This window comes from Malurus melanocephalus, unplaced genomic scaffold, assembly GCF_030028575.1.
Source record: "Malurus melanocephalus ecotype Western Australia unplaced genomic scaffold, MMel_1.1 scaffold_4, whole genome shotgun sequence".
NCBI lineage: Eukaryota > Metazoa > Chordata > Aves > Passeriformes > Maluridae > Malurus > Malurus melanocephalus.
In genome coordinates this window covers 4,914,837-4,935,454 of record NW_026623236.1, presented here as the reverse complement: position 1 = coordinate 4,935,454, position 20,618 = coordinate 4,914,837, and the positions used below count along the sequence as shown (strand labels likewise).

General features: G+C 40.2%; 1 protein-coding gene across 2 annotated transcripts in view; it reads right to left on the bottom strand.

The window, feature by feature from the left end:
- Nucleotides 1-4,947: 4,947 nt before the first annotated feature.
- SH3BGRL2 (SH3 domain binding glutamate rich protein like 2) overlaps nucleotides 4,948-20,618 on the bottom strand; it is a 39,285-nt gene continuing 23,614 nt past the window's right edge. The window contains exons 3-4 of one of the 2 annotated variants that reach the window (XM_057369404.1): nucleotides 9,318-9,398; nucleotides 4,948-8,199 (exon numbers count right to left, since the gene is read on the bottom strand). In XM_057369404.1, the coding sequence (XP_057225387.1) occupies nucleotides 8,185-8,199; nucleotides 9,318-9,398 (96 nt within the window). In that variant the 3' untranslated portion in view covers nucleotides 4,948-8,184. Of the gene's footprint in view, nucleotides 8,203-9,317; nucleotides 9,399-20,618 lie in introns of both variants that reach the window. The other variant, XM_057369413.1, reaches the window with a different exon arrangement.

Sequence of the window (20,618 nt, the reverse complement as noted above, 5' to 3'; positions counted from 1 at the left end):
GTGTGTGCTGATGGTGTTACAGCAGGATCTTCCAACAACAGATAGCTAAGGAGGTGCAGGAGAAACAGCACTAATTTATGTGAGGTGAACTTATTRTTAATGGAACTGCTGGTAAAATAACTTTCCATCAAAGCTTTTCTCAATGGAAAATGAGGTGAGTGAAAGTGCACATAAAAAGTTCTACATATCTACTCTCTTTGGGATTTCTATCTTTCAATAAAAATAATTATTGCATTGGCTTTTTTTCCATCTCTTTATTCTGCAAGGGAAGTGGGTGACATTTTTCTAAATATCTCTTTTGTGAAGATCTTCAGTCAGCACCATGTGAAGACCATATTCTCTAGAAACCTCATTCTCTAACTTCACCCTTTTCTCAGCCTTCCATTCCACCTTTTTAATTCCCCAGCATAAGGTCTTCAGAAAGGTACAACATATATTTGATTTTCCTTTATTGATCCCTGGTGCTAAGTCTCTAAGAGCTTCTTTTATAAGGACTGCTGTTGGTTGGTTGAAGATATTGCTAAGAAACAGATATTGTAATGCAGTCAAGTGGGATAGAGGAAGCTAAGAAATCCTGATATCTTTTTCCAATTTCAACTATCATCATCCCTGAGGACAGTTTCATTTAAATTTTAGGTCACTCTAACCCTGAGAGGATGTTGAGCAGATCCTCATGGTACAGAAGGTCCTGTAAAGTTACAATGGTCAAAACTCTCCCCAGTCTCTAGCTGGGAAAAGCTGCTGAAGCAATCACCATTTCATGTCTTATTTTCCATGATTTTCGCACATATGCAACAGTGGTTTTCTTATTATTATTAAACATAAGATCATATGTCCCACTGGGGTTTGGAGAGCATGAACTCCACAGCAATCCTTGGGGCAATGATACACCTGCTCTGGGGGCTTTTGGCTGCCACAGTGAGAGGTGTTTTCTGGTGAGTGGTGCATTGCAATGGCAATTGATTACCCCAGGAAGAAGATAATCAGTATATTTGTTACATTTCCCCTTATAAAATATCCCAAAAYTTCTCATTTATCTTCATAACCTCTCAGCTGATGAGTCAAGGCAGAGAGACTGATGTGAAGCTGGGGATGGTGGCAAACAGAAGACACAAAGGCACAGAGATTGTATTTAAAGGTACGAAAGGGTGTCAAGCAAGGAGATAAGACTGGAAAATACTCTGATAAATGTGTTGGAAGTTCAGGCAGGATGGTGCAAGGAGTGGAGGAATCAGCTGTGGGAGCCTGCTGAGATGCATGAGGGGAGCAGGTTGGAACAAACACCACAAGAGTGATTTTTTTGGGACAAACCCAGCGATTTGGCTTTGACWTGCAGGAAATCCGGGCAGCAGCACTGTGCTGGAGGTGAATCAGAAACAGCAGCAAGAACTGTCAGASAAGAGGAAAGGGGGAGAGCCTGAGCCCTGTGCAGAAACAGGGTGAGCACTCAGCTGCTGAAAGGAAGGAGACAGACTGTGCACATGCTTGGGGAAAAGTGGCCATTGCCCTTGTCTTGCTCACCACAGCCCTCAAAGAGAGCCATGACCACAGCAGCCCTCAGGCCTCACATATAGCATTTGATGCTGGAGTAGCTGCTGTCTGCCAAAAATAGTCATGTTCCTTGTTCAAACTAGTGGGGAATGGGGATCTGCCTCTACACTCATTTTTAGTGTATATGTCTATTAAACTGAAATAAAATTTTAAAAGGTGTCTGGCTACCCATGGTCTTTTCCAGATGTGTAGTTCAGTCCTGCAGCTGTTGTAAGTTCAAGGAGCGTGTCCCTGGCTATCGATTTTTCTGACACCTTTGAATTAACTGAAGGTTAAAGTCTGTCAAGAGAATGTTTWATTCATGTATTTAGCAAGCACAGTTCTTTCATCTGCCCACACAATATGCCAGGAAATATGCTAAACTGGAGCAATAGCTCAATCAGGGTTAAAATGAGAAACTGTTAAACAGAAACACTTTTGCCAAGACACTGAAAGCAAGTATCAGGATCATCTCTAATTATGAATTCTGCTAGCTGAAGTAATTAAAGAGCTCATTCTGGACTTGCTTCATGGCACTGCTTCATGTTACTGACTAGTGGGAATCTCCTGATCCTGAGGATCTCAATTGGCCCTGGATGTCAGTGGTGCCATCAGAAGAACTGGACTCTGCACTGGCTTGGCCACTTCTACCTGACAAAAGCATAGCTAAGGCAGAAGAGGAAATACCAGCTCATGTGACAGGTAATTCCTGCAAGGGAGACTTACTCAAATGGAAGAAACAACTGGATGATGAAGACAAGCTGGCCATGAATAAAGCTCAGCTGGAATTTGGAAAAAAGTTTCTTTTTTGCTACAAGAGCAGCAGGATTGTGAGACAACCTTCCAACTGGCACAGCAAAGCCAAAAAACCGCAGGAAAAGATATCAGCCCAGACCCAGTGTTGTGCTTTTAGCTGGAGTTAGGTAGTTTTATGAAACAGACTGTGGAAACAAAACAGCAGCAGATTTGTCTCTGTAACCCAAGAGATCTCCTTCAGGCTGATTATTTAATGCAGACCATGAAATTTGCTGCACTGAAAATGCCATCCCCTCAGCAGGTTTCAGTAGGTATAAGTGGGTTTGATGGATACCCACATTTTGCTCAGGGTGAGAATGTTCCAAAGGACATGAAATGGCCACTTAGGGCTTAAGYATTATAGTCCAGCTGGAGCAGTAGTGATGCTACAGCAATTTACCTTAATGACTCAAGAGCATATTTCACAGCAGTGCTGTGTAGCTGTTCCGACCTAAAAGCCTGTTCATGGCTTAAACTCAAATTTATGCYACTCATGGAATACATCTAAAAGGAAAAAAAAAACAAAAACCAACAGCATATCCACCAAAACCAGGAAAAAACCCAGATGATTTAAAGATGTGAAAACCCAGAGATTAAATCGTGCTAAAGGAAAAATTATACCAAGAGTGCCAATGATAACACCAGTCTCATAATAGAAAGACCATTGCCTTGGGGGTCAGCAGTGAAAGCCATTATACAGCCATTGTGGGGTGCAGTGTGGCAGGGCAGCAGCAGGATGCCCAGACTGCAGCACCAGTCAGAGGCAGAGCTGAGGGACTACAGCCAGCTCAGCAAGCAGCTTTCCTGTTTTTTGGGRTGGCACATGGCTGTGTCACTGCTGCAGGTGATATCACCAAAGGACTCTGCAAGGGCTGTTTCCAGCAGAGACTGTCATTAGGCAAGAGCTGGAAGAGAACAATATGGGTGTGTGGGCAAAGGAAGCTGAAGCAGAAAGAACTGAGCCCAGTCCAGATACAGTTTTAATTAGAAAATCCACAATTAAATGATAAACGTTATGTATCTGGACACATCAGTGTGCTTATCATGCTCAAGAGTGATTCAGCTTTTTAGTTCTCACATCTGACAGGCTGACCTCTTTACACTTACATTCTCACTGCCTCTCTCCATTAAGCATATAACGCTGATATATTCAGAGAATCTAAAGAAAAAAGAAGGGAGGAGTTGTTAGCCTTAACATCTGGCTCCATGGGACAGATTTTGCAAATGAGGGATGGACTGGCGTTTACGTGCTGCAGCCTGGAGCCCAACTGTGGCAGCACCCGCGCCATATCCTACACTGTGTGCTTTCCTTGCAGCTTTGCCCTGTGAAAGAGAGGCTGACACACAAATTGGCAGGGAAGAAGGAAAATTGGCTGAGGCTATCTTGGAAGTGCATGCAGAAACCATCAAATCTGATAGTTATACTTTTCCTGTTGGGAAGGTGTGAACTGGAAGTATTWAATGATAAGGAGTAATGGGGTGGCAGCAGCTGGAGAAGCAGAATGGGACAAACCTGAGCTGTTTGTTACCTTCAGCAAACTTCACCTACTGCAGCCCTATGTTATTTGCCTGCCCCWGGGCTCCCAATCACCCTCTGCAGGTTTGTCTCCATGCCAGCACTGATCTGCCCCTCACTCCTTCAGTCACCCAGCAGCTGGGTAGGAGGAATGGCAGTGCCTCAGGTTTTCACACAGTGGAGGCTGTGAGGCTACATGAGCAAAGCCACACAGAACATCACTTCCTCTGCAAGTCAAGAAGCTCCTGTCCACCCGTGCAGGCAAAATCTGTCTGCTTCTACTCACCATGACATAAGAGTTGAGCTACTACAGCTCTGCTCACTCCAGAGTGGTGCTACTGATCCTACACCAGCTGAGGATCCCATTGCAGGTGTTTCAGCCTTGCCTATTCCATCCATACCTCTTCTWTGCTTTCTGCCTAAAGCAGGTGGCACAGAACCTCTCTCCAGGATGCAGCAGAAGTCACAAATGAAGTTTTCACAGCCACACTCAAAATAGACAGTGGGCAAGTTCTAGACAGGAACAGWAAGRTATTAAAAAATAYTTACTAGATTGAGARTCAAGKGAAGATTGTRATGATGCAACCKGTGCCTTTGGTTAGGCACTTAAYTRGTAAAACTGTTTAATTATCTTCTAYGGACTGGCAAAGTGGATAGGCAAACAAGGAACTCACATTCCTTACAGCCAATAAAAAGCAGTGCAGGTTTTAGCCCTACAAATAAAACTTCATTGTGTGAAAACTTCCTGGCTCCAATGTCCACACCACCACAAAGGATCTGTCTTTATTTCCATGGTATTTATCGGATAACCCAGCTATAAAAAAACAGAAGACAATAAATCATACCCTTTTTTTTTTTCTTTACTACTGTTTACCAGGGAAGACCCCAAACCAGCAGGTATTTTGGACACATTGCAATTCCCATGCAGCCACCAGGGTTCAAAGCCAACTAACATCTTGCAGAACCAGGCTCWCCCATCCCAGGTGAAAAATTCTGCAGTGCTTCCACCTGCAGAGGCTGCCCAAACCAAAGCACCAGGCTGTCACCAGAGCAAGCTGCAGCAAGAATAAAGACTCATATTTTTTCAGTTTCTTTCAGCACATACAACACAGTGCAAATGCCTTTTTTGCATTATAATTTTTATTAGATGAACACATTTTAATACATAACGTGTACATGTCCTAGGATGCAACATGCTCCCTCCCCTACCGAGTTACAGAACACTGACACAGTGAAGGGGAACACCAGCTCTGCRTTTGTGACCTCACAGGGATGTTACAGATGGCTGCAGTGGAAGCTTTGCACACAGGTAGGTCTACACAGGACAGTTGGACACACATYAGGAAGAGGTAAAGATCAGGAACAAGGGAGTAAGCTGGATCTGCCCTGGCTGAAGGACTGCTCTCAAGAAGTTGTTCTGTCTTCCCTCCCAAATTCCTGAGGGARCAGGAGTGTGAAGGATGGGCCATGATGCAGCTGGAGCCCTGCAGAACAGAGCACTGTGTGATGTCCCACATGGCACTGCCACCAAGGGTCCCTGTGAGAACCACTGCCCAGGGTGCCAGAACCAGCCATGGCCCATTCTGCACTGGGTCTGCTGCTCTGCTCTCTGTGCAGGGTGAACATGGGGGGCTCCATCCTCCTCSCACTGTTCATGCCAAGATCTAGTGAAATCACTGCATAAGTCACTGAAGACTAATGAGATTTGGCATTTTCCTGCTGATCACCCCACTCTTGCACTCCTGTGAAGGGTCACAGGGCAATTTCAGGGTCCTRCTTCTGAACCATGGTATTGCCTGAATAGGACATCCCAAATAAATGTCCTGATGGTGGAAAAGAACCAAGAAATCCACTGAGAGCTTGGCAGCTACTCTTCACTTCAGTGACAGCACTTGGGCTGCTCAACATTAGAATCAGATACTTGTTTTAAAGAAAGTGTAAACATGAATTTACGGGCTTTACTCCAGGTTCACTYCCCTTGGAAGGTTTGATTTTAGACAGCCAACAAAAAGGAAAAGGAAAAAAAAAAGAAAGTCACCTAGGAAAAATCAAGAGTTCAGAAGACTCATCAAAAACTGTTTCAGTCTTACAAAGCACGTGCCTTTTGACTCAGGCCTCAAAATAAATGTACTGTATTATTAAAAAAATAGCAATATAGAAACTACCCCTTTTTCAATTCAAAGTTTAAGCATATCTAAGAAGACCCTAGAGAAACAGTCCCCTTTCTGGCAAGGCACTATCCAGTAGTGTGTGGCACAAACAAAAACACCTCTATCAAAGCCACTGATACAGTGAATGTGCACGTGCAYGTCAGCCCACACAGCAACTTCAGCTAGGTACAAAGATTAACAGTTTCATTCACACTGCTCTCCATTTTAAAAATTGGGGTAATTAGAAGTATTAGCTAGAAATTGAGATTATTTGGTTCTTAAGCATAACTTTATATGCCAAAATTTTAAACAGAATTAAGAATTTCCTATTTCTTTCAATAAATGTCTCTAGTTTCCCCAGACCTTTTCAGTTACCTGAATCTACATTACTACAAAACTAATTAAAAAAATTCCAGATCATCTTGTGTAACAAACTAGAACTCTACTTGCTTTAATTACAAAAATAAGGCTGTTGTACAACACACAAAATTCACATCCAAACATATATATTTCTTTTTTTTTAAACTAGCCATTTAAAATTCAAAAGCACATATTCTATGGGACTTACACTGCCAATCCATACAAGCAAGCAGGATATCTTTGGAGCCAGTGTTGTCCTCCATACAACTAATTATGCCCACATGCGTGCTCTGAAATAAGCCAGGTTTATTTAAMAGCAGAAACAAGACTAACTCTCCACTAAACGAGAGCCTTCTATTCTACAATTATCAAAATTCAAAAGGAACTTTGTGAAAGTAATTTCACCCCTGGAGAAATCAGTGTGGTTTTTCCTTTCACATCAGTAAGCCTGGGATTTCACCCAGGATTACTCATGGGTACATGCTGACACACTTAGGTAAATTTTTCAAACCTGGGACTTCAGGCAGTTCTCAAAGTTTACAACGCATCAAGTACATTATAAATCCAGGATGGCTTCTCTGTAATCAACTGCAAAATTACATAAATTTATATCTGTATTCATCTATAAAGTTAAATACGTCACTTCTTTTTAGGAATAGTTATATTGAACTTGGTGAAGTTAACAATGTACATCTCCACCTCATGTCATATTCCCTTCCTACAGTGAGGTTCAAGTCTCATGAAAATATGGGATTGGTTACAAGAAYGTCACAGTATCTTAACACAGACAACATAATTCTTAAAAATGCACATACATACACCAATGCCCCTTCAGGGTTCCTCTGGAGAAGGTGCTCTGACAAAGATTTTGACCATTAAATACAACTGTGGACTTCAAATCTGTGTGTGCTCTTGCTCCAACTAGCCCTTTAGCTGAGCTGAGGAGCTTACTGAAGGTAAACTGAAGGTTTTGGCAAAATTTCATTTTAAGACAGTCCAACTATAGAACTCCAACCTTGGGTGTTAAGACTTTCTCAGTTAAGAGACAGCTTCCTATTATCATTACCTATGAGACACCTTTAGTTCTTCTGAACTCCCCAGTATTTCCACCAAGTGTTTTACTGAACATTTCACCCGTATTTGGAAACAYGTCAAAATATTTCACTTTGGCACCTCCTTCATGATAGCAACTTGTTTTAAACAGTCAGTTGCAATGTGCATCATTAGACAAATCAAGTCTTCATTATCAAGATTAGCAGCCCATATCTCTTAAAATAACCATGATCTAGAATAAACATCACAATAAATAAACGTTGAGCAAAAATACAGCAGTTATTGGCTTAGATTGAGATCTCAAGATTGATGCTTTTTATCTTCTGGATCACAGCCAACACAAACATCATCATAACCACCAGCATTTTAACTAATATGATGAGCTAATTTGAATTACGGTAGTGGGAAGAATTAAGAAGTAAGGAATATGACTACATAGGTATACCCATGAATGACAGAAGCCTTACACTTCCACTCCTTATTCTCAAACATACATGCCTGTTAGAATATTAGGGCCAGCTGCAAAGCAATCCAAAGACAAAAGTGAAACAACAACAGTGAGCATTTTTAAACAGGAAGATGAGTAGGCCASCCTTAATCCTATTTCATACAACGTGGTTTTAGCTCCACATTGTTGGAGAGCACCATCTCATGGCAAGCAGACTACTGGTAATGATACATGTTTGCTCTATCACAGTGATCCATTGGGGAAGCTGTTATGTGCTGAAGAACAGAGTCATTCATTCAGGAATGTGCTTGTTGATACTTCAYATGGGCTTTCTAGGGCTCTGACTCCTACTGAAAAGAGAAAATAGAAAAGTATTATCAATCATTATTAATTATTATTAACAYAGTATTAATGTAATGAATACATTCTCATCTCCCATACCTGTGACCTTTGCATAATAAGGTGACCCTAACCCTGAACCACATTGGAGCTGAGGACGCATCTCTCTGAAGTACCACCAGACTGAAGCAGGAAATTTATAGAGACACCCCTCCGGGCCTCCAATATCATATTTTCTAGGTGCACAGCTGCGTAGAAGCTGCTATTTCAGACTGCATTATAACATCATCTTTTTCCTAGAACAAGTTCTCCAAGCTATAAAGCGAGGCAGGCTGCCAAAATAACCTTCTTTTACAGTTCTCTGCTGAGGTTCCTTCCKGCTACTGTCCCTCAAGGGGTCCAGAAATAAATTAATGCCTGGCAGAAGAAGAACTCTATAGATACCCAAGAGTTACCACCCCATCTTGAAACAGTACTACTACCAAATCACCCAYATTTAAAGTATCCAAAGGAAGGAAAATCCTCTCCTATGTGTGTAATCTGCTGCCAAAAGGTGCACCATACACAGTCTGTTTGAACAAGATTTCCATATGGCAATAAAATATCCTCTGTTACAGTGCCTTCAACAGATAGATGTTATTGGGCTTTGTGTTCTCATGTGTATAAAAATATTTGCTAAAACTGAATTTAAAAAGTTAACTCAAGTTCTGACTGCTCCAGCATTTCAGCATTAAAGATAAATTGATTAACACCTAATGAATAAATGCTGAGCCATTATGCCAGGCTGCACATAGCCCAGTGATTAAGATCATAGTTCTATCTCCTGTTATAATTAAGTCAGTTGGTTACAATTTAGATTGATAATRTGAAGGAGAATGTATTCTTTAAACTTAATTTATCTGCTCTCCCAAACTACTCCCACATATATGCTTGTATTCATTTAAAATGCTCTACTTTTCCTTACAACTATTTCAATTACTTCGTTAACATGAAACTGATATGGACAAGGTATGGATCAGGGCAATGATGCATCCAAACACACAAAATTCCATCCCATGTAGTGATCAAAGAAAATTCAATCTCAACATCTCAAGAATTTAATGAAAGTCTGTAATACTCCACTGACCTTTGATGCCAAAGTAGGTTTCAGCCCAAGAAAGGAGAACACAGTGTTGCTCTCCTTTGATTCAAARAAGCCATCGTAATCCTAGAGAATTAAAAGGAGAAAAGATGACTCAACATTTGTATTTGTATTGATATTACCACATTTGATTACCATATTTGATTGATATTACCACATCTTGTATTAGACTAAAGGGTGACATGTAATATTGATACTTACCTCCATGCTCCTATCCAAACCTAAAACCTAAACTGCAATGATACACAAATTACAAACTACAGTGKCAAAGAAAAACACATACATTCTCTCACTTCAACATCTCTCACTACTTTGACAGAGAACTATAAGCATGTACTTGCATGAAAAGAAGCTTTGTTGTGGATATATTTTAAAGGTATTTAAGTGCCTGGCAATGTRAATAAGYTTCTGAMCMGGTTTCCAATTTGTCTKTYAGCAAACAAAATACTTCCTAAYATGGAAACCTCCAAGAAATCCTAAYGCARCTGAATTCCTTATTCCTTCTGTGGTAGAACAGAGACTTCATCATCACTGTATCCCTTGAAATCATCAATCATATCTCAGCCTTGAAMAACAACATAGTTAAACATAAAAGGTTACCATAAATAAACTTACAGTATATAAATATGAATAATAGTCTTCATTATCCAGTTCCTTTTAGGCTGTTCTGATCTCAAAGTGTTACTACTACTTTTACTGATTTGATTATCGCATTGGACACCTTCTTCCCTTCTATCATCAGATGAGATGGCAATACGTTGTTTTCAAGGGGAAAAAACAGGGAAAACCAGAGCACAGTTCAGTGAATGGATTTGGCATATGGTAAGGAGCCAAGAATTTTCATACGCTCCTTGTGGTTTGGCAGAGATTTTGTCTATGACCACTAGCAAACAATAATGCATCCAGTTCAGACTCTTTTCCTCCACCACATAATTGCAAAATGGAAATATCAATCCTTACTCAACCACTCCTGACATGTAAAATACTCTGTAAATGTCAGGAAATTTCAGGTATGTGCTCATCACTACATAGCAAATATCTAGCAAATATCTCTTAAATATTCAAGATTAATAGTTACACTTAAGTTGAGAGCATTCAACAAGACAAACCCTTTAAACATTGATTGTACACATACATGCTTTCAATAAAGAAYAATAACAGGCAGTCTCAGTGCCTCCACATGATTCCMTTCTGTGMAACAGCYATTCCCAGTGCAACTGACCYCCAAAGTCAGCACTACTTTGGCTCCTAACCGATAATCTCATCACTTTTTGAAAGCTCTTCTCAGTGTAAATTTTTCCTAGTTTTGGCTGGGACATAGTTTAAGGTGCTTTCTCTGAAACAGGGMCTCAGCTTTCCCCCAGCGGCAGCTGCTTTGCCCACTTGTCTCCTTCCACACCTGCCTTCTTGTGAACCCYTAACCTCAAAACACCCCACAATCACAAGACACCATGGACAATAAACAGAAAAAAAMCTAATTGAAAAGAAGAAATCTTTCTCTGACCTGGTTATTCTTGGAAGGCTGTCACACAAAAATTAGGAACCTTCTTTTATTTTCCAACCAGACTTTACTCATGCCTAGCCATGAGTGGACACATGCCTAGCCAATATCCMCTTGTGTTAACATTTTGGCTTCTCAGATCTAAGCAGGAAGCTAAAGTGGTCTGGGAAAGCTTTCTGCTTCCAAGGATTCCTCTGGATTTTCCCAGTGCAGTGTGAATCCCCAAATTCCCTTTATTCCACCTGCCAGATCCAGCTATGAGATACACCAAACTATATCCTTGCAAAGGGGTGGTTGGTACTTTGTGAAATACCTCTGTAGAGAAAGTGTGCGCTGAAGATACAGACTTCACTCTTTTTTTCCCCTCTACCAATGTAAAATAAGCAATTGTTTGGACAGAGAATACATAGACAGTGAAGCAAGGATAATATACCTCCCATGAGATCCATAACTATTCTGCAGATGTGCAGAATTTCTCCTAAAACCTTTTTGGGGCACTAGATGAAGATACTTTATCAGCATTTCAATAATGATCTACTGCCATATCAGTGTGAACTGGGATACTTTGTAGTTGTGTAATTATTCAAACAGCTTCAGCACCTCCAAAAACAAAATCCATAGTTGCACAAGGACAGTTTCTCAGCCTAACCCTCCATACTAAAAGCATGTGTGAAAGACACAGAGAGGCCAGAAGGAGTGTATAATGGTCCTCAGGCCTCAGATATATTAGCTGACATAAGTAGAAAGAGTAAACCTTCTTAAGATGACTTTTTGTTATTTTCTTTTTAAAACATGTCATATGCTAACTTATGAATTAACATAAATTTTCAATTAATTGCCAGGAAGTAAATCCAAGTAAAACAGGCAAATCAAATAACCCATAGTGTAAGCTGAAAAGSTACTGAAAGGAATCCCAGCAGCACCACAGATTCAAAAGGGACAATGTGATCACTGAATACCTACCTAGAGGAGTAATAAGTAATACTGAAGCTCTGCAGAAGGATATTTAATTAAGCCCTTGGCCTCTAAGAGTGAGACTTCAAAAATTGCATGGACACTATTAGGCCTTAAAAAAGGTCTGTTCTGACTCTTCTAAAGCAGATGAAAACCCATGAGGGACACAAGCTAAATAAGCAACAGGCGAGAAGACAGTGTGTGATCTAACTGACAAATAACATTAATTTTCTCCACTGGGGTCATTGACAAGTGAGTCACACAGTCTCTGGAGCTGAAGSTAGGGCAGCAGTGGATGAGTACAACCTACAGTGAGAAGGACCTCTTCTTTAAAATCAGGACAGGTCTGAATTTCCTGAAGATGCCCATTACAGCCCTGTAAACTACCAGCAGCCAACCCTCGGGCAGGAGGCAGCTGTTGTGGTAGACACCTTTTTGGGTCTCCATCAGGAGCACTCTCCCTCATAAGCACACAGGCAGTTTCACCAACCCCAGACACTTGTTTGTCCCAGCAGTTTGTCCAAGGAAGGTTCTGTGTTTGTTGAGGTGAGTCATCAATCCCCGTTTTCAAGTTTGGGGGTTCTCCTGAAGTCTCTTAATCCCAGTACTTCAATTAGCTCTAGAAGTATTGCTACTCTAAGACCATGTTTTTTTCACTCTTTCTTAATAAACTGGTAAGATAAACAGAGCAGGAAAGGACTCAGACACTGAAAATGTCATAAGAAATAAGGCTGCACTCCTGGCTCTGACAATGACTTKGACACTCAGCTAATCCACCAACATCTGTGAACATCTGTTTAACCTGACCTCTGTAAAGTAATTTAGTACTTAATAATAAAAAGCTGTCTTCAAGTACTAGTTACCATTTTACTTTCAAAATTACCAAGTCCCGACTTAGTACAGTTACTTCACATTCTTACTGATTAACAAACCTGGATTCACTTACTGAAAAAAATGTGAAAGTTAAATGGTGAGCTAAACTAAGTCTATGTTTGAAAGAGCACAAAACCCAGTAGACTGATTAATTTTAAAAGGACCTGAATATTTAAGAACCACAAGAGATTATCCACCAGAAGCAATCTCCCCGATGGTTTGAAATATCTGCATGGCAAAATGTATTTAAATGCTATTGACACTTACTTTCATGGGCGGTGGGGGAGAAGAAGCATCATGCTTTTAGATAAAGTGGAAATGAATTCTAAACAGGAAAATTTTCCAGTGATGTCTGCAATTAAAACATATGATCTCAAAATATTCCAATGTGAAAAAAGTTACAGAAATGCATATTAGTCCTATAAAATGTTAAGAAATTACTTTAGCACTATAGTTTCTTAAAAGATTATTGAGAACTATGATCACAATGACTCAATGGCTGTGCTTTGGCATGTGATAGGAGTTCAAAGTGGGCATCCCTGGCTTTTCCTGTCACATGGGTGAGATAAAAGATGCTCCAAAAACACCCTGCCTTTGATCTTACTGTTATAAGGAGAGGAAGTCTGTGCAGATTYGGGCCACATGTAAAGACACTAAATCCATGGGTGAGGATATGAAAATTCTTATCTCAATAAGGAAAATCACACTGCTATTAGCAGTAGATGCAGAGGCTGAAGAAGTAAAATAGCACAACTTCATTGAAAGCTGAGAATTTCACACACAGGCAGGAGCCAAACTCAGGGGTGACCCAATGGGGTCCACTTGGAAAAACTTTGTGGCACATTCTGCCTCCCACAGAGGAAGGACACCACCACTCCCTGGTTTTGGCAAGGCAGTGGTTCCCTCTTTCTGGATCAGGCTTCACCACCAGCAGCAAGTTACTACAACCTGTTTTCATTGTCCCAACCAATTCCATCAAGGTAGCAGGTGCTGCAGATTTGCTGGGATCAGAGGAGCAGAGCTGTCCTGCCCCTGTGCAAGGAAGAGGCTCCTACAGTCAAGGGGAGAGAGCAGCTGTTAAACCTAAAAATATACAAGTATGGCAAACTGCTACCCACTGCTCCACGTCAAAAGGCAGCTATGTGTACAAACATAATGCTTGCTGTAGCATTTTAAGCTACAGAGYTCCTAATAACACTCCAATAACATAAAATTTTGTAGCTGATTAAAACTGGCAAAAAACTGGCTACTAAAACTAGCAAGACATGGAGACAGTGGACATGAATCATCAGCGATGCAGAGATGTTCAATCCCTCTGGAGAATTTGAAAAGCCAAAAATACAGACAATAAATCCCACAACAGAGGGTATGAAACACTACCAAGAAAGAAAAATGCCAGTTAGGAGGAAAAAATATATCTCAGGATGCTTTGAGGGGATAAAGAAGGGACAGGAGCATAAAGAAGGTAAGTAAAAAGCTATTTCAAGGCAGAAAGGGCTTCTTACCAGGATAAAAACTATCTGTCTGCTTTAGGCATGGTTCCTTACCCTTAAAGTTGATGGCAGCTCGATCACCCATCAAGTAACCTGAGCAAGATACACCCTCTCTGCTCTGTTGTAGCACCAGAGCGGTTACAGCATTAAACATGCTCAACGAGCTGCTGGAGAATGGATTAGCTGACCTAATAAGCTCATGCTTTGTTGAAAATAAACTGAAGCTACTGAAGGTGAGCTACTTGTCTGTAGCTCACCTATAGACAAGCAAAATATTGTTGGCCTTGTGACCTAAAGGTGTGCTTTGCTTTCCCAGCTCTTGCTGAGGGATTCTGAACTGGGATAGGGAGACAAGCTGTGGCTGCAAAGGTCTTCAGGACCAAAGTTACCTCAGAGGGTAATGGGAGGAAGGCTAGGAAGACTGTGAAGGTGGCAGGACACTCAGTACCAGATGTGTTGGTGACACATGGAACACATTTCTAGAKGCAGAGGATGTTAAACGATTCCCCAGAAGGCTCAAGTTCATGGAAGAGAAATGCAGTAAGAATTACTAAATATGGTAAAATGATATTTGTTTCAGAAAAATAASTAGACACAAGGAAAATACTCAAGCATTTTATATCTTGACTTGCTTGTAGTCTTTCCTAGCCTTAAGGCCATTGTTGGGACAAAACTCGGCTGGGTACATCTTTGGTTTCATACGTGTAAGGCAATTTATGTTAATCTTAAAGTGCATCATACACAAAGTTTTAAAATAATCATAGAATGACTTGGGTTGGAMGGGACCTCAAAGATCATCTAGTTCCAACTCCCAATAATCAGCAAAGCCAAGTGATGTTCTCCATTAAGTATGACAGTAAAGGGAAAAAAGAGACCAAAACACCAAACAACCCAAGACTCCAAGCCTCACACTTTCCCAGYTTTGTTTTTAAAATCTGAATTTTTGCAGTTTATCCTGAAACTAAGAGGTGCTGTGGCTGCTTTGCACCTCTTTAAAACCAGATTAATCAAAGACAGGAGAATTTTGTTAATGTCTACATTATGCAGAAATCCCAAAGACTATCCACCGCCCAAATGCTACAGACATGCTACAGAAATGCKACAGAAATGCTTAGTCTTGAGACCCTGGACAAGTATTCAGGAAATCGATACAAATGTCTTAGATCCTTCTGGCCTTCATGTGGGTTTTATGCCAATTTACTCCAGTAAGAAAACCTCTGGTCCTTGGGAATTCTCTCCTCTTTAGAAATCCCACTTCCAGGGTAGCTTCTTCTCCCATCAGCAACTGCCAAGCTCACAAAGCTGAAGCTACAGCRCTAGCTGTATCCCAGCTGTGATGATCCCTAGACCTTAAGTGTGCTGTATTCCTGGTGCTGGGAAATGAGATCACTGGAGTGATGTGATTACAGACACTGCCATAATTAATTTGGCTCAGGATTTTGCTAAGCAGGTACACTCAGGCTTGTTTAAATAAACACTGTCACTGCTGGGAGAAACTATTTACTGCACACCAAAGTTAAAATTGGCAGTACTGCAGATCAGTAATTATTTGGGCTTCGAGGAACACAACAGTAGMGTGAATGCATTGGGTTAAAGTAAAACATTAACACAAAGTAGATTTCATTTACAATTAGCAATTACACCTTCATTACTGCACTGAGATTAGGAGAACATTACATCTAATGAAGTTTCAAAGACAGTAACTGTGAATAAAATTCCGTCTGGTAAGTTTTTTTAAACAAGCAAATTGGTTTTGTTGCTGTTTGCTTTTAGTTTGCAACAAGAGTGAGCTTGTTAAACATCTCAGACAAATCTTTATTGCTTTCCACACAAAGAARCAGAAAAACAAGAAACCCACCCAAATGTAGCTTGCATGGCGTTTCCTACAGATTTTTTAAATGCAATGATTGTTGGACAACACTTACAGATTACTCCATTGGCATGCTGTTCAAATTCATTTCTTTGTCAATATTTTTAATATAAGATTATGATCTCTCCATTTTTATAAAAGGGCAGTATAATTGCTGCTTCAAGTAATAGTGAGGAACTCATAATTTAGATGCATTGAATCAGCACTTTGCTACTGAGTTAATACTGTATGCCATTGAGCTGTTAACATCCTCCCTAATAGGGCAGTTCAGTTCTCCAGAACAGATGACATTCATTTACTGATCTGATTAGGATTACAATGGAAAGCTCCAACATAGCACAGCTCTCCTTGGAGAATGTGTGTGCATGAGTGAGTCTCTTTTAATATTATATAAATGCACAAATAAAATAAGATCTTGTCTGTACAACACAAGAAAAGCTAAACATGACAGTTTTCATTACCTAACCTCCTGATAAGATCTCGGCACAGGATTTTAAAAGAGCTTATAGAATTGAGTCTACAAAGCAACTGGTTACTCCTCTACTAAAGGCCAGATGTTTATTTCAGTAATCTGTTTAGTTGTAGCCTTCCAGAAACAAAGGCTTTAATAAAAGGGAGCAGATGTCAGCCACAGCTCTATTGTTTGCACAGTACATGACAAACTCAGGCTGAAGTGACGTTTGCCATTCATGCAGCAATGGGGCAAGGGTACACAGACATCAACTATTTAAGAACCAATATCCCTCACCTCCAAGGCAGGGATTCTGGGTGCAGAAGGGCTTCCCCTAGGCAAGCACTGAAACCAGCACTCAAACCAGACTAATGCCCAGCTGGGGTAAGGGGAATGTTCAGGGGACTCAGTGGTAGGATCTGTAAGCACTGTGGATGGCAACAGCTACCACCTCCACCTTTTGTGCACCTTCCAGTGTGTCACTTTACAAATTATAATTGTTTATTATCAAATGAGACCACAACAGGAATTTGAGAAAAGGAAAGATGGAAACATCAGGGCGTTTAACTATGATTATCAGCCTGTTAAGGTAATGACTGGAAGACACAAAATGACCAGAAGCTTTGCATGAAGATATTTTAACTTGGAYGCAAGTGAAACAGTAGTGGACTGAATTATTCATTTCATGCCTGTTGCTCTTTGACAACAGCCATGGTCTTTTCTAGATACTGTTCCAAAATATGGTTACATCTGTACTCTGCACTATGTGACCTCAAAGTACTACTGCGACTCAGTACGACTCCTTAGCCTTTCTTTATATMTGATTTATCCTATATTTTAGAATTTTGAAAAGATTTTAATTAAAGTAGTCACAACATCTTCAATAATAAAACCTGTTACTTCAAGAAAGCATGGAAACTTCAATTCCATGGAAAAGAGAATTAAGATCCCAAAAAATTTGTTAGCAATTACAGCATACTTGCTGATTATTCATRAGTTTTGCAGAATATCAGTGTAATAAATATAAAAATGAAGGAAAAAATATACAGTTATTTTTTACTATATCCTGTAAAGGTAACAATTCTAATTTTACACTGGTTCTTTTTAAGTATTTTAAAATACATGGATGCCCTACATTATTATATTTAGGAAAYAGAAAGTTGCAAACAGAGTAAGGTATCTCCAAAGATGTGTTTGGAGGGGTGAAGGGGTGGTTTACAAAATACCTGCCACTTCACTTTGAAACAGCTATTAATGAAGCATATTTAGTTCAAACAAAAACAATGTTGCTCCATAGGAATGTACTCTCTCCTCTACAGGGTAAACAGCAGCACTATAACACATTACTGACATGAGTCCTGACTTCTCTGAGGAAGATAAAATACTTGGATTATTTTATTTTTACTTAGTTCCTGAGATTCTATTTTTTAAGCCCTGACACTGGGCAAGGCTATTCTACACGTTGCTTCTGGTACCACATTCCCYTTTATAAAGTACAATTAACATGGAACTGAAGCTCTTTTTCCCAGGACACAGAAAAGCAATGGAGAAGTGGATGGCAAAAGCATAGGCATAGTCTGAAAGTTATAACCAGACTTTTTCAATGATCTGAACAGTATCTTCCCAACATGGAGAAGACTCATGGGCAGGGGTTGCTTTCTAAAACCAGCTCTGAGACAAGGCCTTAATCAGGAAGATGAACAGTGCATGTCAATGGCCTCAAGGCACATTCAACCTAGGGTTTGTGCATACCYGTGAGTCAAAACCTGCTACAATACAAGTGCAAAATGTAATTAAGAACAATTGCATACAAASAGCCTAAATTGGCCATACAGGAAACTCTGATTCTGATGATAAAAATAATTAGTCAAGAAAGAATTAGCATCATCAATCAATTAACAGTTGTTACATGATCTCTGAACAATTCACATTAACTTCTATCTAGMAAGATTATCCCTTTCCTAAAAGTACACCTGGATCAACAAGATGCCATGTGAATCAGGTAAGACAACTCCAAAGGGTAAAGAGAATCAAATGTAGACTTTCTGAATACCAAATTAGCCTCACTACTGCTCTAGCAGACATGCTAAGGTGAATTCTGTCACATTGAGGATCTAGAGACAGAGTTCAAGCTCTCTGTAGCTGTAGATACAAGAATAATATCAAACTCCCCAGTGACAGGCCAGGGCAGAAACTCTGAGATGGCCTCCAGCCAGTTTTGTTAAATTCTCTTCCTTCTTTTATCAGTGAGCAGTTACTTATTTGTAATTCGACACCTATAAAAAAGGAAGAAAAAGAAACATGCACGCATCTTTCCATGATCTTAAAAAAAAAAACAAGAAGAGAATGATACATAACAGTGTGATAGATAACAGCAAAGAAATCAGTGCTACAATTGCCTGTGCACTAAAGAACACTGCATCTCTTTCAGCAGCCTATTTTATTTCTTTCCTGTCTATACACCTTTGCTGTTTTGTTGGAGTTGACACCCATATATTACATTTCAGGGAAGGACGATAAATATCACATATCTCTCTCTCTACTGCTGCCCACTAGGCACTCTATCAGTACTTACAATAACACTCTAAACCACATGAGCAGCTTCAAAGGAAAGAAAAGAGTCAGCCTGCTATGTAAATATTTTTCCTTTGGCTCAAATTCCCRCTTGGAGATAGATTTCCTTTTAATTTTGGCTGGCCTAAATTTCAGGCAATCTCCCTTTAGTGGCAGATTTCTGCATATAAAACTATCACTGTTCAAAGTGTTAACTTGCAGCTCTCAAGATCACACTTTCACTGGGAAATGGACGTTTCCAGTCTTCTGAAAGAYTGAAACTTCTGAAAGTTGTGTATTCAGCTGTGGAGAATTCAAGAAGAGAGAGGTGTGAGGCACAGGCSTAATTTCAAACATTCAGTTTTCCAGCATTTCTGGCTTTCTGCTTAAAGATCTTGGCTGCTGCAGGACACTGCTGCCCAGATAGAGAACCTTGTTCTAAAAGGATGTTATGTCGATACTCACATACCCAARAGCCATGTCACTGAASAACATGGAAACAAGGAACAGGTAGRTCAAGCTGCCAGAACTGAAATGGCTACAGTAGACCTGGATTGAGAATGTARAGGCAAGCTGACCACAGCTCAGGGGGCCCACGACATATCAGAACACCTAGGAAGAGATGCRATGTAGAGATGGGCTCACGCCCAAGGGTGGGCCTGACCACTGAAGTCACCRAACAGGTTATCCATGAATGTGGAACAGGAAGCACGACCAGGCAAGTCAGCTGGGTAAAGCCCCTGTGCTGTGGGGAACAGTGGCTGGAAAAAACGGCGTGGGATTATTTTCTTAGGGGAAAATAATCCACAATTTGAGCTGTRTTTCATAGCTGTAGGTCGAAGTACCACAGCAGGAGCCAATAAAACTAACTGAAGATGAGCGCTGTAAGGAACTGGGCAAGATAAAACTGATTCCAACACCCAACAACCCAACACAACATACCAGATCCTACTAAGACTCCTCCAAATTAACCCCACTTTACTCTTCTTTATGCAAAGTGCATGAGTTTTCTCCAGAAACATGCACTAGGCACTAACATCTCCCTCTTACACAACAGTAACCAGAGCAAGATGACTATACTAATTTCAGATTTACATAACTGCAAATYTGAAAAGCAGGTTCATGGCTCTGATTTATTTGAAATGTAGACTCTCTTCTCACACAAAATTTTATAGCAATTTCACTAAGATGAAACAATAGACTGTGAAGTCATAAAAATATGCAAATTATCATATTGTTGGTGCTGTAACATAGCACTTGATTATCAGTAAAATTATTTGTGTTCTTGTGTGCTTGCAGCTCTTATCTTGTTCGCAGGAAATAAAAATTGTTCTTGCCAAGTACTTTATTTCAAAATCTCTTAGCATGACTTGTTACTGAAAAATGAGGAGTGCATCTCAGAGGACTGAGAARAGGAGAAGACAGATTAATGATTAATGATTGTATCTGCAATGACATCAACTCAGGAAAACCACAAGGTCTTGCTCACACTTCAAAATATGGAGTTTGTCTCTTGGTACCAGAACAATCCCTCCCCCTGTGGTACAAGACACTCTGTGAATCAGTAAACATTGATCATSTTTTTGTACCT